We start from the raw sequence: 26,892 nt of genomic DNA, 5'->3' as shown, positions 1-26,892 counted from the left end.
AAACAAAGGGGCCGGTTGAGATGAGGAAGTGAAGACGACTGACTTTCGTTTCCCTCACGAAACTTTTATTTATACCTGAACCTTGTACATCGGAAAGGGGAACTGACGGCTGCCGAAAACAAAAGCGACACAGTTACAGAGGTGGTGTATTGTGTTTCTGTCAAAGCCGATGCACAGACTTTTCACTCCGGTGCCCGCGTGGAGCCCCGCGCGAGAAACATGGTAAGTGATTTTCAGGGTGTTTATAAATGCTAAAAAGAAGCGTCTTGTTGTTTGGTAGGCGAGTTATCTCATCCTGTGTGTTAAAATAGTTATTTAATAAACCTAGACTGTGGCTGCAGCTAATCTAATACCGTTCAAAATATGACTTTACATGAATATTACAGCAGAAATACCATTATGACAAACAAAATAAAGCATAGTGACGTTGATACAATTACATAACCTCAGACGCACTTTTATTCCGATATTAACTTAATTAATTGTATCGGAAACTTAAACGGAGTTTTATAGGTCATGCTGGGGAAAAGAGTTATAACTCAAATATGTACAATGACCCTGAGAATGACCGGTTTATGCTTCGTGTTGCCTTCATGTGTAGTTTGCTTTAAGAGAACTATGTGGTGTGTCTTACTCAAATTGGGGAACACGTGGAAAGGGCTGGACGAATATTCAATATGATAATTTATCGTCTTTATTTTATTATTTTCTAACCCCATATTTCTAGATTATTTCATATTTCTGTGTGTACTATATATATATATTTGAAATATCTAAAATATGGCTTTATGTACTTTATGGAGGTGTGTTAATGCACATGTTATTTGCTCTTCCTCAGAAAATGAGAGGATCTCAATTTCAAAGAGTCATTTTATTGATAATTGAGATTTATTCAGCCTAAGATTGTATCTGAAATTTATAATGTGATCTGTGAAAACAAAAACTTGTAAATGTAGTCTCAGTAGCATGTACGGTAAGATATTTGACAACCCTAGCCCCTACAGGTAACTCATAGGCATAATATTACAGTGACGTTTCAGTGAGTGATTGGTTGAGCAGTGAACCGTCTAATAAACCAGTGTACTGCTGCTTTTGGTCACTAGATGGATGCATCTGATCGAGAAGAGTTGGTCGGGGATGCTGATCAGCCTGTAGCACCTCCCAATGGCGTCATCAATGAACTGCTGCATGTGGGACAAGAAGGCAACATGCAGGGCCAGGTGAACTCCCTGCTGTATACGTCCAGTCTCTGTGGTTCTCAGGTTTCCATTGAAAGATACTCACTTCTTCTTGAGTATGATAACATCTTCTTTATCAAACAGTTGCATAACTTTTAGTCCTTTCTTTCCTCAGATGGAGGAGTTTCTGGGCCCGCAGGCAGAGTACAACGAGGAGGAAGAGGAGAGGAAATACTACAGGAGGAAGAGGCTGGGTGTCATCAAGAATGTTCTTGCAGCCAGTGTTGGAGCCACGATTGTGTACAGCGTGTACATGGGTGAGTTCGATTGGAGCAAATACACTGAATGGACACAGAAAAACAGAGTTGCCGAGACTCTAATATGTTCTTTTGAATCTATTTTTGTCTGTGTGAATGGTGTGTGAAAGGCCTACTGCAGATGCAGCTGATCCTCCATTATGATATGACTTACCGTGAGGTGAAGTACAGCAACCTTGGCTTAGAGGACATCGATCGCAAGATGCTGATGGGCATCAACGTCACCCCCATCATAGGCCTGCTGTACACTCCTGTACTTATCAGGTAGACGCACACAAACATAAAGAATAAAACATGTCTTTTATCAGCGTGTCCTTAATCTGCCTGTATGTACTCTATGACAACAGTTAGTGCTGGGCAACGATTACAATGTTTAATTGCGATTAATCTCATTGTTATGGCAAAGTTCAATAATGAATTCAAAAGTAGTATATTGTGCACTTTTATTTTGAAAGTCCTGCTATATGAACTAAAGGTGAATAACATTTTGTGTAAACACTTTAAACACATCAGGTTGTTGTTAGCAGCAGTGTTCTCTTTACACAGCAGCAGTTCTATCTCTTCACTATCTGTGCTCAGTGTGTGACTGTGTGTGAAACGTTCCACTGCTGTGCAACAGGAACAACATGTTTCACACGTTTCATCTACATGTGTGTGTTGTGTCTTCATGACAGTCAGAGCATGTGATGCAGCTCTACTCTTCATCACTATGATGCTGTAACTCAGAGGTGATGAAGGTGACCCAGCGATGTCCAGTAGTCTCCAGTGAGAGCAACAGCTGCGATAATAACGCGTTAACTTGCCCAGCACTAATAACAATATATACTATATATAATGCTATATATATCTCTCTCTGGAAGGTTTCTAGGCACTAAGTGGATGATGTTCCTGGCTTCAGGAATCTACGCACTCTTTGTCTCAACCAATTACTGGGAGCGGTACTACACCTTGGTTCCATCAGCCGTAGCCATCGGCGTGGCCATTGTGCCGCTCTGGGCCTCCTTGGGAAATTATATCACAAGGTGAGGCCGCGACAGGGTGGGCGGATGAAGGTGTTTCATAAGAAGTGGAAGCTTGAACCTCAGTACTTCATAGCACACAGAGCGTACTGAAGGTCGACCAGCGTTCTCAGACCTCAGGGGACAGCCAGCCTCAGATCGCTGCTCTCAGCTTTACAGCAACAACATTATACCTGCATTTCAACTTCACTAACTCAACTGTTTCTCATGTGATAATGCCTAAAGATAACTTTATAACCACCTTAACCCTGACTCTAAACATCACCATAATATAATATTGACCATGTCTAACAACCATCAACGCTTTGAAACAGACTACAGGGCTGAACTAACAGAGAAGAACATTTCTGTATTGTCTTTATTTAACAGAGGGCCTTTTCACACCTACCATGTTTCGTCTGGACTTTTTACATTTTTATTTGGTCTCTGATCGAAAATTACAGGATTAAATTAAACCTACCGTAATCTGTATACTGTGTATATCTTCTGATGGGCCACAGATTGTATTTGCTTAACGAACAGAATATTTGTTATTTAATCCTTTATTTAAACCACTAGTTTCATTGAGGTCCTGTCCTTTCCACGAGAGACCTATGTACACGAATACACATACAGTGTAAGATATTAGTTCAAATAACCCTAACCCTCAGTTACAAAGGAAAACCATTCCAAATACTTGAGTATAGTATTTTAATATCTTCATGACAAATGAGAGATTTTAGTTTCAGTCCACCTATTCATCTATGCAAGACTAAAAACAACAACTACCAGGCACTTTGTTGTGCAGTGCTGGGGAGCTCAAGCTGAGATGATTTTGTCACCACTTGTTTTTGTTTGTTATTTTGCATTGTTTTGTCTTTGATTCCCTGGAGACGAATTCTGTGATTTCTTTTCTTTTTTTTCTTCTTTTCAAGTAAAGAGATTTTATAAAGTTGAATGCAGAAAGAAACAGAACATGGATATGTAAGGCATACCTCTTATGCACTCCTACTATTCATACAGCACATCTTAGCTGTCAAGGGTTGAAGTTTAGGGAGCTTTGAGGCGGATAAGTATTAACACCTCATACACCGAGGCAGGGCTCATGGGACTGCATGGGCTTATAGTCGGTGCACAAGTGAATCCGTACCCATCCATGCAGACTTTAAATTAACACCTGATGGTACAGTATGTTTGCTTTCATGAATGTTTTGTGAAATTGTTCTCTCACTCAAACACATGCAGGATGGCGCAGCAGTACTACGAGTACGTCAACTACAAGGAAGACCATGTGCAGGAGCAGAAGAAGCTCCCTAAGGGAGCGTGCCACAACTACATCATTGTCTTCCAGTCAGTCTTCTACATCATCTTCCATGTGAGTCTTCAGCCAGCTTTTGTTCACTTCAATTCATTTCATGTTGTGTGCAGTGTTCAACGTCAGAACATAAGTTTGCACAGCTGCAGAAAGTAATGAGCACGATCATTTCTTCTGTCTTTTCATGGTCAGCTGAGTTTCGTCTTCGCGGAGTTCCCCATGCGCTTCGTCCTCAACGACTACCTGCATGAGAACCAACACATTCTCTTTAATGTCCACTCCTGCGGTAAAGACACATGTCACTTCACCTCCACTGATTAATGATTCCATACTAATTATTGCAAGACAACCTTTTATAAGGATTCAGTTTATTTTGTCCAATGAGATACAGGTAGACATATCAGGAAGTACACTTCAATACTTTCTTGTAGAGCGTTAGATGAGAGGATTGATACCACTCTCAGCAGCTGGTTACCTTAGCTTTGCACAAAGACTGCAAACGGAGAAACCGCTATCCTGGCTCTGTCCAAAGGTATAAAACAATCCACCTTCCAGCATCTGTAATGCTCACCAAAGCTCTGGCTCCAGTCTCTATGCAAAGCTAAGCTAACTGACTGCTGTCTCCAGCTTCATATTTACCGTACAGATGTGAGAATGCTATTGATTTTCCTATCTAACTCTCAGCAAGAAGGCGCATTTGCAGTTCCTTCAGCATTTTTTTCACTCATTGTGAATGTTTCACAAACTCTACTCATTGTCAGCCTGAACAACTAGCTGGTGAACATCGTGGTGTATCCAGCAGCTGGTGAGCATCGTGGTGCATCCAGCAGCCAAACAATCAAATATCTTTTTCTCAGGAGTTGGTGAAAACTTGCTTTGGGAACCAGACGAATCTGCAAGCTCATGTTTTATTTGCTGTGACAAATGCGTCTAGTCCCGCTGCGCTTTTTAGTTTTGTTTTAAGTTTTTGTTTCATTTACCTGAATCAAGTTTGTTAATAAGAACAAAAAACACTCTGAAAAAACACTTCTTTCTTCACCGTCTTGCATGCAATAGAAGTCCATGTGTTAGGCTAGTATATTTGTTTCGTCCAATATGTTTAAGTAGGCAGCAACATGCTGAAGGAAACACGAGTCGGCCACAAAAAGCTGATGTGAAACAAGTGAAGTGCAACACTTCTGCTAAACTGAAATGTTTTTCCTGCCGTGCTGAACTTGGATCTCACTTCTGGCAACATCACTTCCTTTTTATTGTAAACATCAATAGGAGGAAATATAACGGTGGAGAAGTTCCCATCTCCATCAGATGTACATTTGATTCAATGCTTCCACACAGTCAGCAGTGGAAGAAGACATTATGTTTTCGGGTTGTCTGTGATATCTCAGGAACGTCTGGAGGGATAAATGTCCACCTGGACTTAGGGTTGAACTGATGGTGGTCAAAAGTCCCTCTGACTTCATTAATCACATTTTTGGCCAGAACTCAAGAATACATATGCTAATTATTACAATTTCCCACAAATGTCTAAAAGGATAAAATGATGAAATGATGACATTCTGGACAGACATGTATGTAAAGTGCAACTGCATTCAAGCTCTCTAAAGCAGCGATGACGTCTCAAGTGTTCCAGGCTTCGGGTCTATAAAGGTGTCGGACTGAGACCTGTTGCTTGTTGTGTCTCATCGCCTCCTCTCTAATGGTTGAACTGTCCTCTTCCTCTGACAGGAGCAAACATTAGTGGAGTGATCCCCGGCTTCAACACCACTGTGCTTACCAACCTGCCTCGCTCCATGCTGCTCATCCAGGTGGAGAGTGTCCTCATGGGCTTCGCCTTCCTCGCCATGATCATCGTAAGATCCAAACTCCCCGACACCCACACACACACACACACACACACACACACACCCCTCTGACTCCCTAGAAGTGTGTTTAGGTTGTTTATTTGTATTAATATGACTGTCTTGTGTCTTTCCTGAATTTCTGTAGTCTTGGAAATGAACAGGAAATGACTGGTAGGGAGCGATGTTGATTTACCTTGAACTAGAAAGTTATACCGAACCAAAGTGTATACACACTAAGCTTTGTGAATAAACTAAAACACAGCTAAGACTGTAATTGGCTCTTTATTAAGCTATTCGTTCATCTATTTTTTATTTAAGGAACATACATTTCTCCTAATATACAACATAATTATAGTATATTTAAGAGTGTAAAGAAGAATTAAACGTTAGGGAGGAGTTACTTAATAAGTGCTTAATTATTAATAAGAGCAAAGAAGATTTTTAACAGTTTTAGTTGTAAACCAAAATGACTAAAACACAGAGTAGATTTAAGGAGAACTGCATTACAGACATTACATACATTTAGCTTTTATCCAAAGCAGCTTACAATTCAGATTCTATCACATTCACACCGTAGGCTCAGCTACGGGAGACATTCTGGGGTTAAGTGTCTTGCTCAAGGACACATCGACATGCGACTAGCGGAGCCGGGGATCGAACCGTCGATCCTCTGATTGAAGGTCGGCCCTGCTCTCCACTTAGCCACCGTCACTGCAAACTCCACTGATGATTCTTTGTGGGTTTGTTATCATTTGTTAATATAAAAATATAGATTGGAGCAGCTTTAAGCTTTAAAGTAAGATGTATGAATATGTTTTAGTCTGTTCAGGGCAGGCACACGGCTTGAACCTATCCCAGCATGCATCAGGGCAACCAGTCTGACGCTTTTACCCAAAGCGACTTACAATAAGTGCATTCAACCATGTGGGTAAAACCCAAAAGGTGCAAGAATCATGCAAGTACAGCAACTTCATCAAATATGCTGATCCACTTTTAGTGCTACATTTATAGAGAATACGAGACAGAAAAAAGCTTTTTCTTTTTACAAACAAACTCAGATTCACACATTTGTACAATTTCCTAGGAAGTTCTATCTGTAAAGGTCCGTCTGTCAGCCGAGTGGAAAGCAGATGGCTAACCTGCCTTCCCCAAGTACTGACATGAACCAAACCGGTCTTCATGTCGGTGCCATGGGAAGAAATCCAGAGTGTTTGTATTGAGTCATTGATGTTATTTCCCCACCGACCGTAGCGAGTGAGGGGAGTCTGCCTGGAGCTCACAGACAGACGGGTTGCCTTAAACGATCAATGTAGATATGGTTCGTGTGGAGTGATGCATTTAATAAAATGGAAGCGTATCTGTTCTTTGAGATGCTTCTAAAAATGCTTCCAGTGGGATTTGCAGTGCTTCAGAGGGATACAAAGCCTTATTCAGGGCCATGTTGGAGTTAGTTATTTAGTTCTACAATATGCTGGACCGACCTTCCTAATGTGTCAAGGCAAAGCATGTACAAACCATGGCAATCATTCATAATTATTCAAAATAAATTGATACCCACAGTTCCTTGTGCTGTGTGGCGCTGCCTACCGCCCGACAGAAGAAATCGACCTCCGCAGTATTGGCTGGGGAAACATCTTCCAGCTGCCTTTCAAACACCTGCGAGACTACCGCCTGCGACTGCTCTGCCCCTTCTTCATCTACAGCGGATTTGAAATGCTGTTTGCAGTCACTGGATTTTCCCTGGTAGAGCAGAATAGCCGTCACTTGCATTGCTTAATTGTTTTTGTCAGGAAATATTGAAAATATATGCATTTCATCTAATTTCTTTGTCTTTCCCTTCACAGTCCTATGGTGTCTGCGCTTTGGGCCTGAAAAAGCTGTGGCTCCTTATAGTAGTCTATGGCCTCTCCTGCTCCGTCTTCTCTTCCCTCTCCCTTTGCCTCCTACGCCTCCCGCGCTGGGTGTGTCTGGTGGGGGGCGCTGCTGTGCATGCAGTGCTGCTGGTAGTGCTCCTGGCGTTTTCTCCACCTCCTAAAAGTCCGGAGTATCTGGGCCCTCTGCTGGTGATCTCTGTGCTGTGGGGGCTTGGCACAGCTCTGAACAAGACGGGCGTCAGCAGTGAGTAACGGCTGTGGTCGAGGTGTTTTGTCGGTACGATACTGTACACTGACACGCGTCTCCTCTCTGTGTGTGTCAGCTCTGCTCGGTATGCTCTACGCTGAGGAAAAAGAACGTCTGGACTTTGTCTACACCATCTATCACTGGTGGCAGGCCATCGCCATCTTCATCGTCTACCTCTGGTCCAACCTGCCCATGAGGGTATGATGTGTGTGGGTTTAGAGAACGATAAATGTGTGTTTGTGTCTCTGGTAAAGCAACTCTAAGAAAAGACGGATCATTTGGCTCCACATTGTAAAGGAAAAGTTCCTACTTATATCTTTCATGGCCTATTTCTGTCACTCTTCCTCAGGCCAAACTCTCCATCCTGTTGGCCACTCTACTGCTGGCCTGCTACTGTTATTGGGTGATGGAGCGTCGGCTGGCCATGAAGGTGCCTTTCAGACTGCCTCGCATCCCGCGGCCCCGGCACAAGGTAAGCAATCTCTGACTGATTCAGCCTTCACAGCCCAAGAAGAAGGGATACTGGAGATTCTATGAATTTATTTTTCATTGAAGCCAATTATGTTAAAACCATCACTGCTGTGTGTGATGTAGCACCCAGAGCCAGTCAGTACAGGTGCTGCTATGTTCGTTTGTTGAAACATTATTCAGAAATAAGCATTCTTTGCCCGTTTGTAACTGTTTTGTTCCATATATCTAATTTCAAGTCAATTTCATGGCTATTAAGTTAAAAAGCCTTTATCTCCTCAAAGCTTAGACAGTCTCAACTCTAATGGGTTTTGCTTATTGTTACATCATTTGGATGTTTCACATTCATCTGCTGAAGGGAGAAAGTTTCTGTGTGCTCGCCTTGAATCTCGATTTGTGACGCGTGCGTATGAGCATGATTCTGTGACATCACATCTAGTTTGGAGCCAATCATAGTCAAATATGTAATGTGGGAATTTAAAACCTCGAGTGCACATACACTGAATACATGAAGCAATACAATATATTTGCTTTTGATAGGAGAAGGTGGTCAAATATGTTGTGCATGTCGGAACACGTCGGTGTAAAATCACACTTGTATAACTTCCATCTTGCCACTTGACATGATAAAAAGGTAAGCTTTCAAACTATAGATAAATTCGAAGTTCTGTTGCTATGGTTACCTTGTTTGCACATTGATTCAAAACACGGTTTAAACTTTTGACCAGAAGCAGAACTAAGTTTTAGATGTTGCACTATAACTTTAATGACCAGTTAGAAACAAGGCCGTAGTATACCAGCAGTGCTTTACACTCATTTGCCAGTTTATTAGGTACACCGAGCTCAAACCAATCAGTCTAATTATACAACAGGCCTGCAGTACATCCTCACTTCATGAAGGTTATAATGTTTTAAAGAGGTGTTGATTATGATCATTTTGGAGGATGTAGTCTGTTGAACTGCATTATGTTGTACATATTATCCTAAACCTTTAACAGTTTTGACAACAACTGAACGGTATAAGCTTCATGAAAGGAGCTCTTACGGCGGCCTGAGTGTACACGCTTGATAGAGTAAACAGAGTCGGCCTCTGCGTCTTTAGGCTGTTTCTCTTTGAGCTTGGTGCTTTCCTTCACTGCCAGGGAAAGACATTCATGTTTTAAATCACTGGCCCCGCGGCCACCGAGCCCTACATTTGATGAACAAAGTACATTGGCAAATTTAAACTTATGTAAAAACAACACAGAAAAGGCAATTAAGGGCAACTTAACACAGCCTTCCTTAAACATGACTAAAGTGAATAAAATGAAAAGGCAAAAAAAATAAACATATATAATTATTTGTTTAAATTGAAATTTCAAGTTCTTATTGGTATCGTTCAGATACTCCTCATTTCACTTTCATGAATCAGCCGTGCCTGTCCTTCAAAGCGTCACTGACGCTCGCTCGTCTTGCGTTCTGTTCGGACACGTAATCTCATTAAGACACGCAGTCTCATTCTCAAGAGACCGTGCAGAACTTTGGTGGCCACAAAGTCATGTTTTTAGCCATTGGTTAAAGTCAAACCCTCACTACTGCTGTGAAGTTCATTGTTCTTAAACTCCAGTTTGGTTACTTATAGAACCGAAACTGGGGCCTCCTCCTGGAGCCTGACCCGGGAGGGGAGCTTGCCATCAAGCGTCTGGTGGCCAGGCCTTGACTCAAGGGGCCCAGTTCTACACAGATCTCTCAACATGAAATCTGGAGTGTGGGGAGATTTGAACTCCTGCTACCAGCGATGTGTCCTGCACTCTGGAAAAAATCCTTCAGCTGTGCGAGTCAATAGAATCTTATTATAGTCAGAGCTTTATTGTTCAACATTTTAACATTTTAAAAGGTGAGCAAACTTTTTCTCCTCCGCCATCAGTATAATATGTAATTTGTGTCTGCAGGTCAAAGGTTACCGCTACCTGGAAGAGGACAACTCAGATGAGTCAGACTCTGAGAAAAGTGAGGAGGACGACGAAGAGGAGGAGCACGAAGAGCATGTGGCGGAGGAGATGGGAGCAGAGGACGGGGAGGAAGGAGGCCAAGACGCCGGGGTCCAAGGAGTTGACTCACCCAAAGCCAGGAGGAGGGGGGCCGAGGGTCACCGCCACAGACGGGAGGACGCCCATGTGAAGGAGGGAGTGAGAGAAGAGCGTGAGGGAGGTTGAGAGAGGAGACAAAGGAGGAATGAGGGAAGATTTTGGACAGAATGTTGACAAAAATGTGAGATTAGCTGGATGCTGTTGTGCTCATTCATATTTTCCACGCGAAACAAAAGCTTTTATTTCTGGCATAAGCTTTGATTGATAATCAACTATAATCACAACAGCGGTCCAGAAGAAAGGCTACACAAATTGTAAATACTATATTTCTATTTAACAATAGCTAGAGCCGTCTGATCCACACACTGGATAAAACACGACTAAAAATCAAACACAACTGGAAAGCTTCTGTTGTGGCTCATGTGCACCAACGTGCTGATGATCATAGAGGTCATTTTAAAAAGAGCACTCTACTGAAAAGAGAGAACTGAAAGCGACAGACAGGGGGATGAGGAATTGATTTTTTAAGTTTGTCCTCGGGGTGAAGTGCGTTTGGATGGAGTCCTGCTCCATGTGAGCAGCATAAGCAGCCGTAGCTATGTTCGTTCTTCTGCCTTTGTTTACTCCCAACCCCGTAGCTTACCCACCTCTCTAAGAGAAGACAACCCAAACCAACCTGTTCTTTAGAAGCTCAGACACGTGTCTGTTGGTCCTCTTGGCAGAAGTTGAATATGAATGTATGTTTATGCTCAATACAGGTACGGACGGTCAGTGCCAGTCAATAAGGAATTCATTTTGGGATACACTGGCCTCAGGGATATTCTAGGTACTGAATATGTGTCTCAATTGTTTTTAACACGGTAATCTACAATACGACAATAAAGATGATTAAGAGTCTACAGCAACGCTAGCGTTTCTAGCTAGGAGCTGTGATGTGAGCTAAATACTCGTAGTAATAGCATGCTAATAACATGCTCATAACATGCTCACAGTAACAACGTTCACTTACTGATGGTTAGCAGGTCTCATGTTTTCATTGTTCACCATTTTATTTTAGCGTGTTGGCACTAAACACAAAGTACAGCTGAGCCTGATCACCACATCACTTAAGTCATTGAAGTTCATCCTCTGGGGACTATGAATGTCTGTACAAAATCTCATGTCAATCTATTTAGTAGATGTGGAAATATCTCAGTGTGGACAGATCACATTCATAGAGTCACGCTAGCAGAAAGAACAAACAGACGTATTAAAGTGTAAAGCACAGAGCTGGGACAGCAAAAAAGAGATAAGAAGGTCAGACGATGTCTTGAAAACGAACACATATCAGGGAGCTCACATGCACGTGAAGTCTTGGGAAAGTGTTTGTATTAATTTAAGGCCTCAAAAAGTATTACAATTGGATATATTTTTGTCATGGTTTTGAATTCCTTTAGGTGCTTCATTGTCCTGGTCGGTGCGTACTGGCTCACTGTCACACGTCATGGTACAACAGAGCCATCGTTAACGTTAATAGTAACACCCGGACTTCACTATGATCTCGGTGGAACAGTTCAATTAATCATGACAAGTCAGCAAGTTTGGAGAGCTGCTATTTGATGATTTGTACAAAATACAAAACCTATATGTTAAACTTATGGTATCTACTTCACTGCGCATAGTTGTTACTTTAATTCCTGTTTTAGTACTTATTGTTGTCTGAAGTCACGTTTACTTTGAGTTGGTTTGATCCAGGCTGCGTTAACACATTTATTTACAGTCATGTCAAGCATGCCATGCTTTTATACCAATGGTCAAAAGTTCTGGTACTTCTGGGTTCTGTTCTCACACATTACGGTCGGATTGTTTCTATTTAAACCTTCTGTGGCGAAATCACATCTGACGTTTCAATGAACTGATGCCGAAGCTGCTTGATGTTGCACTGAGGCCTGTTAATGTGTGTAATGTCATGTTACTGACTTCAACACTGTGGAACCCAAAACATTTTGTGCTTCTCTTGATTATTACATTAAACTAAAGATGGTGTTGAAGTTAACAGCTGCTGCACATGTCTTGACTGGTGGGCGGTGTGATGTCAGAGTCACTGATTTAACACTCATCGTCATTAAGTACAGTTAATGTGAAAGTACATTTATATACCCACATATGCATAGATATGAGATATAACAGTGTTTATTTTTCTTATGTAAGAGTACAACTACTAAGAGGAACTTGAAAAAACTAATTTCAAAGTAAAAGTTGTTTAATCTGTAAAAGAAAAGAAAAAACAAGAATCAGAAATACAATTTACACAACAAGCCTCGGTTTGTAGCTTTGAATTACTGATGCATTAACTTTAAATATTCGGTTATTACACACTTAGTTGTTCTAACCATCAAAACATCAGTGGATAATTAAACTGCATACTATGTGTTTTGCACTTAAAGCTTAATATCAGTGTGCTAACGTTCTCTCTGCGTACGTGCACTCACACAGGAATGACAGAAAGGACTTCTCAGGTTCTCAATCTGTGCTTTATTTCACTTGTTCTAAAACAAAATGAGTATTAACACACAAATGAACACGAGCTGGGATAAAGAGGTAGCTGCTACGTCACTGATGGTTTGTGTTGTAGTTGCGGTCCTGACAAGTGAAGCCTTAAACTCAGAACCAAACCTTAAGTTCAGGCCCTGAAGCTCAGCGTCCAGGTGATAGCCTGAGCCATTACTGTTGCCAGTTCTGATCTGTTCCTTCTCAGTGCCTGATGCGTCTGATGGACTGGATCTTTGGAGTCTGGCAGTGGGAGCCCCAGCTCCTCCAGTGCTGGTAGTCTCCGCTGTGTCTCTCGCACTCCATGATGTACTGCTGGCCTCTGTAGCCTGGGTACTCGTAGCACACGAAGCTGAAGAAAGACAGTGGCAGGAGGAGGAGGGGGGGTAAGTAAGAAGAGCTGAATTTAATTTTTTCTGATTTGCTCTTCACGTTAAGAATTTCTCAAGGTGGTATTTAGATTAAATTCAGATATTAAACAATTTTAAGGCATGCACTAAGTGGAACATTTTATAGTAACAAATAAGATGTTCAGTGCTCTCTGGTGCACAGACTACGCAATGGTAGAAATGGTGTTTCTACATTACTGCGAACATGTTTTTGACATCTGTCTGTTCTGTTTCCTGTCATTGATCAGCCAACATGTGCTGATACGATCTGTGATGAGCTGACATGTTCCATTAATATTGGCCTGACGATTCATCGGTCAAGCACTTCCTCAAGTTGTGTTACCTTCAAAAACTTCAGCGCGTTATGTTACCACCCACAGCCATTTCAAGACAGATAATTTTTCTGCTTCTTCTTTTCCTCTTTAAAACCCTCTGAAACTTCTTTATGATAAAGAGCTTTAATTCAACTTGAACTAGATTGTGTTGGGATGAAGCTCTGACTTACGCTCCGCACTGCACATGCATGGAGCCCACCTCGGGCAGTAACCAGCCCATGGCCTTCAGGGAGGGGTAGTCGTCACACAGCTCGGTGCTGCGGCCCATGAAGTTCTCCCTCTCAAAGATCATCATACGACTGCTCTGGTGAGACTGTGGAGGGGAGGGAGGGGGTGCGACAGAGTGCGTAGTGTTAGGCCTGTCAGACGTGCAGAGCAAGCAGACATTCTGCACCAAGTTGTCTCATTTTCTATTTTTGAGTTGTCCAGTCACTTGCTGTGTGGCTTCTGATCACTCTTCCTTCTGTCACTCACTGTCCTCTCTTTTCCATTTGCTCTTTCACTCCCACTTCTCTCTTACTATGTCTCATTTTAGCCCTCCCCTCCTGTGCAGGCACTCACAGCACAGTAGATGGGACGAAGGGACATGAAGCGCTCGTTGTGGTAGGACAAGGAGCCGCTGTAGGCGTCCCAGTTGGGGTACTCGCCCCTCTCCAGGATGAACTGCTGGCCCTGGAAGTCATGGTGCTCGAATCCCACCCAACTGGACACATGGGTGGACGATGAGAAATAGTCAGAAGGGTGAGGGAAAATTATAAACAGTGTTGTCAAAAAACGGTCTGAACATAAAACAGACACGTAACATTAGACAGGGTGAGAGGAGTACCCAGTTTGTCAGTTTTCTGTCACAGGACAAAGTGCATTAAGGTTGTGAACGTCCTGTGTTTTATTTTTACATTTAACATTTCCACAGTAACAAAAGTTCCCCAAATCATCTCTAAAGGTGATATCCACCATTAAAAAAAGAAGATTGCTATTCTCACAAAAGAATAGAAGATGAAAAGTTACCAGTTAATACTGGATGACTTCAGAATATATATCTCACTTTGTTTTAACAGAGATTTACAATTTCTGTTCTCCTTATTAACGTCACCTTTTTACTAACAACAAAAAACAGACAGTCTGTTGAGCATTGTGCACTTTTGAGTTTTTTGTCTGTTGGCTAGGAAAGAGTTTTAGGAAAACAAGAGGTGCGAGTCCACAGAGGCAACTCCCAGACTTTACCGGTTGCTCGTTTGGCTAATGTTTGGTTCTGAATACTGCCTCTAATCTTTGTGACAGCGATTGTATTTTCCTTTTTTTAGGCTACAATAAGTACAGTGGGAATCAGTTCTCACCACTTTCTCGCTTTGAAAAACTGAAGCTAAACCTCAGTTCAGCAGGTGTTTGGCAAATCACTACACTGACTTTGGCAAACTATACACAGCATGACTAAGGCCTGTATAAAGCTGCTCAGAGTAAAGCTTTGGTCCAAAGTGCGTCAAAAATACTGAGGGTGGCACTTAAAGGTGTTCTTCCCCTGTGAGGAGTCACCAACAGATGGCTGCTTGATGTATACAGAGAAGACTGCACTCTTTCCAACTAAGAACAGATATTTTGGAAATGTGTGACGACATGCAGTTGATAAAACACAACTGCATGTTTTGGGTCCTTAATACCCACAGGATTAAAAAGTTGATGTGCTGATTCTGTGGGAATAGAACCAAATGCTGTGATATTAAAGTCTCTTTTTCATAATGTACACATTAAATACTGTTATATAGATTACAAAAGTACAGTCATTGTAGTATTTCTCCCAAAGTGAAAGAAATGCAGTGTGAAAACTGCACCATAGAAACAGAGAGTAACAGGTAGTATATAGTGCAGTAGTAGGAATAGTCCCAATAGATAGTTCTCAGATCAGTCAACAATTTCTAAAAATGCAGTGTGCTTTTCATCAGAGGGATCTTGACATTTTGCTCTGCACACACGGAGAAATGGAAATATCCCACCATTTTATCAAAAGGTTCAAAACAGTCATGTGGCCTCTGCTGACCAATGAGAACCGGTGACCAAAGGTGAGGCTCGTTTGCCAGCTCACAAAGTGAAACTCGCTTTCAGACTGACCCCAGTCAGCTCTTCAGTTGATAGTGATTCAAGTCTTTCTCAGCATTTCATGTGTAAAAGGCAGCTGTGGCAACAAGAAGACAACCTCCTCCCGCTCCTCGTGTGCTCGGTGCAGTGACCTTAGAGGTGATATGCTTTTAGTGGGAGCCTGGACACTACTTCCTCTCTCGTTATCTCTCTACTGTACCTCCGTCTCACAGACACACACTTACATAAACACACACACACACTCAGAGTCAGTCAGCTGTCCACAGAGATGTGCAGGCGTACAGGCTGTGTGACTCACGCTCCACTCTCCACTCGGATGGAGCGGATGTTGTCCAGGCCGCAGTTGTGGATGTTGCAGCACTCGGAGGTGAACTCCAGATACTTGCCCTGGAAATGCTCCCGCTCAAACACAGTCACCTGCACACAGGGCAAGACAGGGGGAGGCATGAGGGTGTGTGTGTGTGTGTGTGTGTGTGTGTGTGTGTGTGTGTGTGTGTGTGTGTGTGTGTGTGTGTGTGTGTGTGTGTGTGTGTGTGTATGTGCTCACCTTAAAGAAAGGGGCTGTATCCATGCTAGGGAAGTACATGGGTGAGGTCATGTGGGTTTTAGTAAATCTACTCATTTCTAAAGTGAAAAACAAAACAAAAAAACATTTTAATTTATTGGATAACAACAAGATGATTCTTCTTACTGGACTGTAACAACAGTGTTTACCACCATATACATTAAAACTATTTTACATTGAACTTCTCATGCTGCCAACAAGTTCTTGATTACATGAGAGCAACTACATTTCTGGGTTAGTTCGGAGAAGCCAAAACAAACATGTAATCCGGTAAGTAAGTATAGGATAAGTGAGTCCATCCCGTGGGAATGTTCCTGCTTACCTGGATGCTCTCTGCTCTCCTCGCGCTACTCCCACTCGAAATCCTCTTTACGTAGACTTTTGTCTGGACCTGGCGCTTCGGTTTTATACCGGCGTCCACGCGGGAACCTCGTGCTCGCGCGTGTGCGCGTGTTGCACCTCCGCGTTTACGATGTAAACGGGGCGACTTTGTCGTGTGTGAAGCTCACCCGAATTCAGGATGACACTTCCGTTTAGGGTCTTCAGAATTAAGCTCTGTATTGAACAACGTAACACCTGTACAGAGCTGTACAATGATCATTTGAAGTGGTTGAAGTATTAAAATGAAAATTAAAGATACAATGATCCAGATAATGTCTTTTTTTTTTGTTGCGTTTTTGCGTTACCAAAAGATTAGGGGAATAACTGAAAGTTCATCCATAGTTATTTTGATAATTAATAGAAGTCATTAAAGCCAAATAATTTGAGTTACTTTTCTCAGATTTAGCTTTCAACAACATAAATGTGAGCATATCTTGGAAGTCATATTAAAGAATAAACAAGTGCCTAACAGATACATTAATTGGCAGATTGTTACCAATACACATAAGGAAATATGACAAAAAGTAGGTGAGCATTCCCGTGGGAGGCCTATTAGGCCCTATAGGTAATAGATTCATGGTTGTTGCCCTGCTTCTGAACCGGCCTCAGAACCATTAAGGCTTTTATTTTGAAGGAAGGAGAGTTCCGGTATTCCTATGTCTAAATATGATTAACTTGACTCAGGTGAGCGTTAACCTCCTCCGCTCCTCAGTGCTTATGTTTGTGCGTCAAAAACTGTTTGTCCGCGCGCGCGCGTGCTGGTGAGCTGGTTGCCCATCTCTCTCGCTCTCTCTTTGTAACCCTATGCGGCCTGTCGACTCAGCAGATCATATAGAGCGCAGGCACAGAGGTGAGGCTGGGGAATGCGGGTCTGTTGTTGATCTATTCGTACAGGTCAGCAGTGCCATCGTATAGGGCGACAATGGCCGGGGCTATAGGCAGAGAATGAGAAGGATTTGGAGAGCCGTTGGGGAGCCTGTTTCTGTGGTGGCTCCCAAAAGTCGAGGAAACTGGGACAGAGGAATTGAATTAATGATGATGATTATTAATGAAGGAGAACAATATGATAATAATGTTCTCTTACAATGAAAACGGCTAAGGAGAATATTTCCCGTTAAAAATGAATGAAAAAGAAAAACAGACAAGCACTGAAAATGAAAATGACTTTGTGACTATGTTGAAATACTGTCTAGAAGCTGGGCCTGTGTCACATCCACAGAGCAATTTTTGCACTGATGTTTTAATGTAAACCCCCCCGAGTCCATCACGTGACACAATGGGCCACAGTTGCCACAGCAACATCCCCCCTAACCTCATCTGGTCCTCTGTCCTTGACATTTCATCTAGAGAGCATATCGGGAGGCTGACACCAAGTTCTCCAAGTGTGTGTGTTCACTGTCACGCAGACACACACACACACACTCACAACACAGTCACGACCAACATCACAACAGCATTTCTGAAGTCACTGCTCTACCACCACTCTGCACCAACAATCTTTTATAATGGAAGTGAAGACTTGTGTATCTAGTGTGTTATAGCACTTCTCAAATCTGCATTTTTCAGGTAGTACATGTCTTGTCACTCTTTGAAAATAACTCAAAGGACAGAGTTTTGCAGGATTAAGCACTATAAAAGTCGTCACTCCACAGAGGACTACCTCTTAGTTTATAAATCTAATGTGGGTGTACATCATTATCTGCTGGAGGACACTCAGTATGCTCCACTTAACTTGAATTTGGTTCTGGCTATAAATATATAAACTTTTCAGATATGTGAACTTTGTGGGACACACTTAATAAAGGCATCCTGAAATAGTTCACCTTCCAGTTCACAGATACATGTAGTGTATGAGGATGCAACACTGACACAACTGTTGTATTACACATTGATAGTGTCATAAGTGGGGTGATGCTTTGCTGGATGAACAGATGGATGGACAGTTCAATGGACTTTCTGTTATGTAGTAGTTGGTATAAAGGCCTCAGTGGGACATGAAAGAATGAGATGCACGACTACTTTTATATTTGCCAAAAGTGGTAAACTTAACTTCATGGTTTTGCCCTTTACATCAGCCAGGCTCCAGACATTGAACACATGGCTGTTTGAAGAGCATGTTTTATTAGTGCACATTCAAAAATGTCATTCTTTGCTGTAGTTCATCCTCATCAGCTCAGCTGCAGTATATTAATACTCCAAATAAGCATGTATGGTTTGATTATAAAGAGCCGGATCACAGTCTCAAATTATGAAGTTATGTTCTGGTTTACAGCTGTGGCCAGGTATGAATGTTAAAAATGTCCTATACCTTCAATTCCAAGGATATTTATGCAGGATAAAAGACCTTCACATACGCTGCTTTGCAAGCATCATAAATGTGATTTGATCTCCACCTAAACTTTATTTTATGATCAAAATCCAAGGTCTTAAAGTTCTTTAATAACAGATTCTTAAATCATAAATCAGTTATTAAGAAATGTAATAGTTTTCATTAGGTATGGACATCATGTCATTCAGGGCCTATTTCAAAAGTTGATTTTTATTGTCATATACATGAAATGTGAGCTCTGCATTTAACCCATCCTAAGCATTTAAGAAGCAGTGAGCTGTGAAGTGCCGAGGGAGCAAGTTGAGGTTCAGTGTCTCGCTCAAGGACACTTTAATATACGGACAGTAGGACCCTGGAATCGAACCGTCAACCTTGTGGTTAAAGGACGACCATGTCCTGTATGTGAATGTTTTATATGAATTGCATGTCTCACACGCAACAATGTGTGTTATCATATGAATTATTTTATGCCGCCATTCTGACCCAGTTTATTTGGAAAAAAGAGATAATGTATCACAATAACTTTCCTCTGAATACCAATTTCTTTTACACAAAAAATGCATTTATTCTCCTTTTGTTCTCATCTGCTCTGAGAAGTGTTTTGTCAGCTAGACTTTTCTTTTGGATGGTGGACCGTGACTGAATCCAGTCTCTTAATCCCGTCGAGAGTGAAGGACCTCCTCCGCTCTTGACTAGAGGATGGAGGACAGGGAGACGAGGAGCCACAAATAAGAGATGTGCCCACTTGTAACTTCCCCTTGCTGTCGGACGCTTCCCCCCCTGTTCTTCATTCGTTTGACTCAGGATGTTCAGCAGTCACTGAGAGCAAAGTGTGCTCAGTTTAGCCATTCCCTCGTTCCTCCATTGACCTTTTCCTGATGTTCACTTGAGCGCTAGGATTTGAGGAAATACAAACTGCAGGATTAATGAGGCTTATCACTGAATCCGAGACACGAGTACTTTTACCTCAAGATCTCATCTGCTGAAGAGCTGCATCCCTTATTTCCCTCCTGTCCTCATCAGCACATGTGAAACCTTGATGTGACGTCATCTGTGTGGACTTGTTCGGATTTACATTCGACTGGGTTGCTTTCTCCCCCATGTGCTTTTTGGATTAAGCACCTCACAGACTAACGCCCACCACAATATTAACACCCACGCAAGAAGAAAAATGCAGAGGGCTGTAATTGAATAGCCTTCTCCCACAGTGATACAGAGATGTGCACTCTCTCAACCTCTTTACACCAAGAGTTGGAACAGCGAGGTTATTGCTTCTCACAGCTTATTGCTTTTCCTGTTATTGTTTGTCCCAGCGCCTCTTGATTACAGAAGTGATGGGACTCGGAGTGAATCATTTTGTGACTGGCCCTTAACCCGGTCAGCCTGGCTGTCATTATTATGAGACTACAATTGGAGTTAGGGCTTTGTATGTAACTGCTCATTCTCTTTTTAGTTCATGGATTCATGTCATGAAAAAGTTATTATGGAGTTATTTTATCTGCCACCAAGTCCTCTGGAGCCAAATATACATAAATGTTCAGTTTGTCACATTTGCTTCCTCATATTCTTCTCTTATTTCAACCCATGTCTCTCTGCCTCTCTTTCTGCCCCTCTCTCTCTCTTTGATGATGGTGGTATTTCTATTCTGTGGGGGCTGTGAGCTCAGCGAGTTTGTTTCTGTGTCTATAATCCCCTCTCTCTGGGCGCCAGCATATAAAAGCGACGAGGGGCCTGGCACACTCTCACACAGACCACCAGTCTCAGCCCCGAGTCTACTCCTTTACGCACACACTGCCACAGGTAAGACAGTGGACACACATCATACAGAACGAGCAAAGGCAAGAAATGAGGGAGGTAGAGAGCAAGAAGAGCCTGATGTAATACCTAGTTATGAGAAAAGTCTATTGTAGTTTGAGCTCAAGATATAAAAGTCAAATTGGCTAAATGTGAATTTCTTTTTGCGCAAAGCAAACAGCTGTCACTAAATCTACAGTTTATTCTGTGTATATACTCAGAATAAACATTTGTAGAAATTATGCTAAACTAATCTTAACTGGTGGATCCTAAAATATAACTTTAAAATCAAGTATGTTCCACAAGACAGCACTTCAATTTCATCAATTGTTTAATGTTTAAAGCTACTAAAGATTGTATTTAGAAAAATCTATTTATATGTTATATATTCATTTATTAAAAGGGTTCAGTTGTTTTGTTATAGGTTTTTTTTTGTAGGATTTTCTTTTGGACTTTATTTTGAGAATGTTTTTTGATGGAAGAAGTTTTGACATTTTATTCTATAACCGTAAGTGTAAAGCAGTGACAAGTGACAAGATAGTGATGTGTGGAGGAAAGTCTAACCTGAATTCAGTTCTGTTGTTTGTATAGAAAATGAATAGAGGTGAGGTGTCGGGGTGTCGGGGTCAGGAAAGAGGGAGGTTATTTGCTTTATTCTTTTTCTGAACGGAGGAAAATCTAAATCTTTAAATACAGTATTGTGTAATATTACTTTGAGATATTGTGGGTAGGGTGTTATATTCTGTCTCTTAGTAAAAGAGAGGGTCCAAAGAAAATATTAACATCAGTTGAGTGGGCTTTGCTTTTTATATAATTGAATAATAATGTTTAACTCCATCCCCACCCGAATCATTGTCATACAGTCCCTTCATGTGATATTTACTAATGATTGAAAGCATCTTCTGTTGACAGTTATTATGTCTGCTGGAGGAGAGAAATCCAAGTCTGCTTCCCAGACTGATGGGAAGGCCGCTCAGAACAAGATGTCTGATATGGGCATGATGGCCTACAAGGTACAGCAAACACACACACACACACACACACACACACACACACACACACACACACACACACACACAGTCTTTTTCACACAGTGTGAAGCAGCTGGCCTCTCACTAACAGTTTACCTTCAGGCTGATGTCTTTTATCACGACCAGCCAGTTCTTACAGCTCAGTGAGGGGGCGGTTGACAACTACTCCTGACAGAAAAGATTACCATGTGAGGCCTCTATGCGTTCAGTCACTGTGGAGAAAGCTGTCACCATTTCAGTTTACTCTACCTGCATCTTGTTTATCACAGTCTCTCTAACCTGTTTCTGCTCTCCTCAGGTGTTGCTTTGGATTCTGAAAGCACCTCTGCGACCTCCTTATTCACTCTCACTCTCTTTATTTTACCCCATCTATCCAGATGTGTGTGTACGACCAGGAGAACTTCCAGGGCCGCTGCATTGAGATCAACGGCGAGTGTATGAATGTGTGTGACATGGGAATGGACAGGGTGCGCTCCCTGCGCGTCGACTGCGGACCGTAAGTAGCCTGTGCACGTACAGCTTGCAAATACACACCCACCTGCAAGTAATCATGCTGTACCCAACACCCACACTCCTCTGAGCACGGAGCAGGCAATTTCAAAATTGTACCTCACCATTATATGACATTTCACACTTCACATTTTAGGGACGTAGCTGAGGCTTTTATCCTGCGTGTTTTGCAGCAGTGAGAGTGCAGCAGTAGAATGAACTATCTGAAGTAGTAACATGGCAAAGCAATAAACAGCAATAAAGCAATAAAAGAAGTGCAGCAATTTTGCAGCAATTTTGTATCAATGTGGACCAATAAAAGTATAATTAAGGAGATGAGTAAGGCAAGTGCAAATAAGCCAGTAGAAAGAAGACAGGAGAAGAGTGTCAACTTATTCATCATGCATGAAGTGGACATCTTCAGGGTTATTTTTAGTAGCAGTACTCTTTGTGATGAATAAAAAAATCCTTGTGTAAATTCAGTGGTTTGTACCTTTAAAAGTCAAAACAATGATTGTCCATCATACTTAGCTCGTCGCCTTCCTCCCGTCTCATCCTTGTGACCTTTCCTCCCCTCCTCAGCTTCGTGGGCTTTGAGCAGATGAATTTCTGTGGAGAGATGTTCATCCTGGAGAAGGGCGAGTATCCCCGCTGGGACTCCTGGAGCAACTGCCAGAAGAACGACTACCTGCTGTCCTTCAGGCCTGTCCGCATGGTAAACCCCCTGTCTTTTAGGAAACAAGTGGTGTGACTTTGTAAGCTTCTTTCCATTTACACTACTTTTCTACATCGTCTATCTCTTCTCACTGTTTCCTCCTCGTTTTCTTTCCACACAAAATCTTCCAGGATCCTGAGAAGCACAAGATCTGCCTGTATGAGGTTGGACAGTTCAAGGGCCGTAAAATGGAGATTATGGACGATGACGTCCCCAGCTTGTTTTCCTACGGTTTCACTGACAGAGTGGGCAGCATCATGGTCAGCTGTGGAACGTGAGTAGTGTGGCACCATCCTACAAACATTTTCTAAAACTGTTTTAAAAGAATAGTTAGCGTTTTTGGGAAATCCATTTACTCGCTTTCTTGCTCAGACTCAGGGTTAGCTCTTAGTTTAGTATAAATACTGAGAACAGTTAGCATGGCTCTGTTCGGATTAAATAAACCAAATGTAATGTGCTTATGAGTGAGCTTTAGAGGTGCTGGTAGGCTGACAAAGCCCGGTTAGCTGTCTCCACCAAGCAGCAACCTCTGGTGTTCAGAAATGAGGACAATGTGACACTTGAGGTTTTTAATTTCACTTTTAGGGCGTGGTCACCTGACAGTGACTGCGTCGCTACCATGGGTTGTAGTTAATAAGCATGTTATTTGCTTGTCACAATACCAAACTCGAGGCTTCCAAGCGGCAGTCAACAAACCAATGAGGGACGTCACGGTGACTACGTCCACTTTTATATACAGTCTATGGTTTCCCCATATTTGCGGTCTTTATTTTAAGCTAAGCTAACTGTCTGCTGGCTGTAGCTTCATATTTAGCATACAGACTTTAGAGTGGTATTGATCTTCTCATCTAACTCTCCATGGAGCTGTAACTCGGCTATCTTTTCTCTATTTGCAACTCCCAATAATCGAATCGTACATTTTTCAACAGTTTTTTGAAAACCTGCAAAACCCTGCTTTTGCATCGGCTGCATGAAAAAGTCCAGCTGCATGCACCGCCGCATGTGTCAGAGACAGTTACCACATTGTGTCGTCTCTCTCAAACTGCAGCACAATCTATTTGAGAGAGAGGGAGTTCAGAAATAGAAGTTTTTTCATCTGCATCTCGCCGAAGGTGTCATGAACGTCAGCAGTTCAGTCTCTGTCGGTGCTCTCAGAGGTGTGGCAGACAGCCGGCACTGTTTCTTAAATGCTGTAATTACTTCATTTGTTGCGCTCCCAGCCATCTGAAACATCTGTGATTTGGCATCTGACAGCATGACAAACAGATCGATGACTTTACTTGTTTGATGTTTATCCCCCCTCTGCATCTGTGCTTCTAGCATCTTTCTCTCACATTTGACTTCTCTGTTACTCATCTTTAAATTGTGTTTTTTTCCCTTGAATCTATTTTCTCTTAATTAAATTTTTTCTTTGTTGTTTCTGATTTCTGATTTCTCATACAACCTTGAAATCCTTCCCTACAACTTTGACAATGTAAATTCTTTCCCCCCTTCTCCTCCACTTCTTTCTCTCCTCAGCTGGGTGGGTTACCAGTTCCCCGGCTACCGTGGCAGCCAGTACCTGCTGGAGAAGGGCGAGTACAGGCATTTCAACGAGTTTGGCGCCCGCTGCCCCCAGATGCAGTCCATTAGGCGCATTCGTGACATGCAGTGGCACCCACATGGCTGCTACACCATGTCCTCCAAGTGAAATCCAGCGAGGGCGAGGAAGAGAGGGATCGGAGGAGAGACGGAGGCTGAGGGCGGCCACAGAGATGGAAGGGGAGGCTGTGGAGGGAGGGCAAAGAAGGAGAGGAGGAGGGAGAGGGTGTAATATGTTCTCCTTCATCCCAAAATTCCCTTGGCAGTTAGAATGCAGGATAAAGGGAATACAGTCGGTTATTTTTTGTTTTTGCAACATTGTAATCTAGTGAGCAATTAAAAGTTACTTAAAGTGAAGGAGGAGATAATTACACGGACCATTGAGACTGGATCTGATAATATACGCTCTCTCCACTTTTGCTCTCCCTCTCTGTCTGTGAGCTCCCTTCTCCCCACTTTCCTCTTTCTCCTCCCCTCCCTCCCTTTCTCCCCCTCACACGATTCTCTTCCACATCCCACCAACGTCAGCCCTCACTCAGCCTATTAGAGCCTCACTGAGGTGGGCACCAGTGTGGATTTGTGTGTGTTTGTGTTGTGGGGGATCTGAGACCAACAAAAGCCGCAACAAGTAAAGTGGTGGCAAATATTTTGTGCTCAGATCCTGCAGCCACATCAACCCTAAACCCCAATAAAGCATCTCACATCCTGCTCCACTTGAAACGAAGTCTTATTTAACAGATACGTTTGTGATATGCATGTCCCAAAAGCATAGATATGCTACTTTAATCAGGAGTTGGAGGACTTACATTCATGCATCAGGTGAACAGAAACATGACTCCAAGTGAATGCTAATGTTGCTCTGTATCTGCTGGATGTGGAAATAGTAAATAGGCACCTTTGTAATGTCAATTTAAAAGGAGATTATATGTCGAAGTTGTGTTTATGGCTTGTGTCTGCTGCCCCCAAGTGGTAAAACAATGTGTTAAAGCGTAACGTCCCTGATGTAACACATCAAGGTCTGTTCACAGGTGTTGGGGAGTACTGCTCTGTTCAAAATGTCTGATAAATTGCAGCGTTGGTTGGGTCTGAGGACCACAAGTTTGAAAGTGAAAAAAAATCCCCCAAATGTGTGTGGGGTTAGAAAGAAGTTAACTTACCGGATCTCTGTAGCCCGCTCCTCATCTGTGATTGAGGCATAGAGGCTCCAGACAACATTGGGCACTACCAGCACAACAAACATGAATCTCTGACCGAACTATCGGTGGTCAAGTTGCATTTGGGTTAATTTGATAAGCTTTCTCCCTTCAGCAGATGAAGGTGAAAACAACCTTCTAATGTCAAGCTCTGCACATACATCATTCTGCACAGTGAAGCTCAAACATTAGAGTGAAGGAACAATAAGAAAATACATTTTTGAGTGGAGGGGGGTAGTTTAAATGATCTGTAAGAAAAAACAAATCCTCATTTGGCTGAAATGTTAATAACACTAATCACACAGCAGTTTTTGTGTTTAGTAATCCATCCGTGCCCAACTGAGCAGCCTGTCTTGTCCATGGTAACTCTTATCACCTGGAATGGCACATTACATTGGAAATTGCATCATTATAGAAAATGTAAAAGAACCAGCCAGAGCAATGCCAAAGAAACAAACTGCACCACTTCAAATAACTTGAAGAATGGACCAGCTCACTGAATTTGGTATTGTTGGAGCACATCTTGAGGTAATTTGAGATTTCGATCCTGAGTCCACACACAGCGTGATCACTCAACACAACACTTACTGCAGAGACACATATTTGATTTCTACTGATGGAACAATTTGGACCAACATTGTTAATGTGTGAAAGAAGAAAGCACTCCATCTCTGTGCTATATAGCACTCTACCTACAACAGCACATTATGCTTTGGAGCGTTCTATGATTTCATGCATTATTTATCTTTCCAAAGGGAATGTTAATGCAGGTTATGGTCTGCAAACGTCAGCAGCTAAATGGACTTGACCACATTTTAGCATTCACAATTTATTTTGATGAAATAAAAAAATCTTCCCCGACGGTTGATCAAATAGACAAAAATACCAAACCCCATTATTCATAATGTCATCTACGCCTTTATTCTGTGTCATGTGGTCGACCCGTGGTGTGACGTCTGTGATGACTAGCCTTCTATAGAACAGAGCTTTTAAATCGCTGAGAGTGCTTCAAGTCGTCTCAGTATAATGAGGCAAGTTTCAGTAAACTGCATTAGAGTATCACTTCATCATTGTTGGCTCAGAAATGATGCGTACAGTTCATTAATGTAGTTCACGATGTCCTTTCATTCGGTTTTCTCTCCCTTGCCAACCAGCCAACC

The 26,892-nt window shown here is 42.2% G+C and overlaps 3 protein-coding genes across 4 annotated transcripts; 2 read left to right on the top strand and 1 right to left on the bottom strand.

Annotated features, from left to right (window-relative positions):
• The first annotated feature begins 3 nt into the window (after positions 1 to 3).
• unc93b1 (unc-93 homolog B1, TLR signaling regulator) lies at positions 4 to 12,342 on the top strand. Its single transcript, XM_076090692.1, has 13 exons — positions 4 to 222; positions 1,104 to 1,220; positions 1,354 to 1,495; positions 1,606 to 1,759; positions 2,356 to 2,517; positions 3,739 to 3,868; positions 4,001 to 4,094; positions 5,534 to 5,658; positions 7,210 to 7,392; positions 7,494 to 7,767; positions 7,847 to 7,968; positions 8,120 to 8,242; positions 10,170 to 12,342. The coding sequence occupies exons 1-13, from the start codon at positions 220 to 222 to the stop codon at positions 10,431 to 10,433; spliced, it is 1,893 nt and encodes a 630-aa protein (XP_075946807.1). The 5' UTR covers positions 4 to 219; the 3' UTR covers positions 10,434 to 12,342.
• A 168-nt stretch (positions 12,343 to 12,510) lies between these two features.
• On the top strand, positions 12,511 to 25,247 carry crybb1l2 (crystallin, beta B1, like 2). Of its 2 annotated transcripts, XM_076090694.1 has the most exons (8): positions 12,511 to 13,867; positions 14,096 to 14,301; positions 20,640 to 20,729; positions 21,636 to 21,736; positions 22,132 to 22,250; positions 22,826 to 22,958; positions 23,090 to 23,232; positions 24,477 to 25,247. In XM_076090694.1, exons 2-8 carry the CDS (start codon positions 14,283 to 14,285, stop codon positions 24,646 to 24,648), a joined length of 777 nt encoding a protein of 258 aa, XP_075946809.1. In that variant the 5' UTR covers positions 12,511 to 13,867; positions 14,096 to 14,282; the 3' UTR covers positions 24,649 to 25,247. The 2 variants fall into 2 exon arrangements, with proteins under 2 accessions (XP_075946809.1, XP_075946808.1); XM_076090693.1 differs by having other exon boundaries at positions 14,096 to 20,729.
• On the bottom strand, positions 13,041 to 16,421 carry LOC142948582 (beta-crystallin A1-like). Its single transcript, XM_076090696.1, has 5 exons — positions 16,202 to 16,421; positions 15,953 to 16,071; positions 14,122 to 14,263; positions 13,731 to 13,873; positions 13,041 to 13,188 (listed from the first exon to the last, which is right to left on the bottom strand). The coding sequence occupies exons 1-5, from the start codon at positions 16,274 to 16,276 to the stop codon at positions 13,041 to 13,043; spliced, it is 627 nt and encodes a 208-aa protein (XP_075946811.1). The 5' UTR covers positions 16,277 to 16,421.
• Positions 25,248 to 26,892: the final 1,645 nt, after the last annotated feature.

This window comes from Anarhichas minor, unplaced genomic scaffold (assembly GCF_050575085.1).
Source record: "Anarhichas minor isolate MPS153535 unplaced genomic scaffold, ASM5057508v1 ptg000012l, whole genome shotgun sequence".
NCBI lineage: Eukaryota > Metazoa > Chordata > Actinopteri > Perciformes > Anarhichadidae > Anarhichas > Anarhichas minor.
The sequence above is the reverse complement of the archived record's forward strand: the minus strand, read 5'-3'. Positions and strand labels throughout refer to the sequence as shown.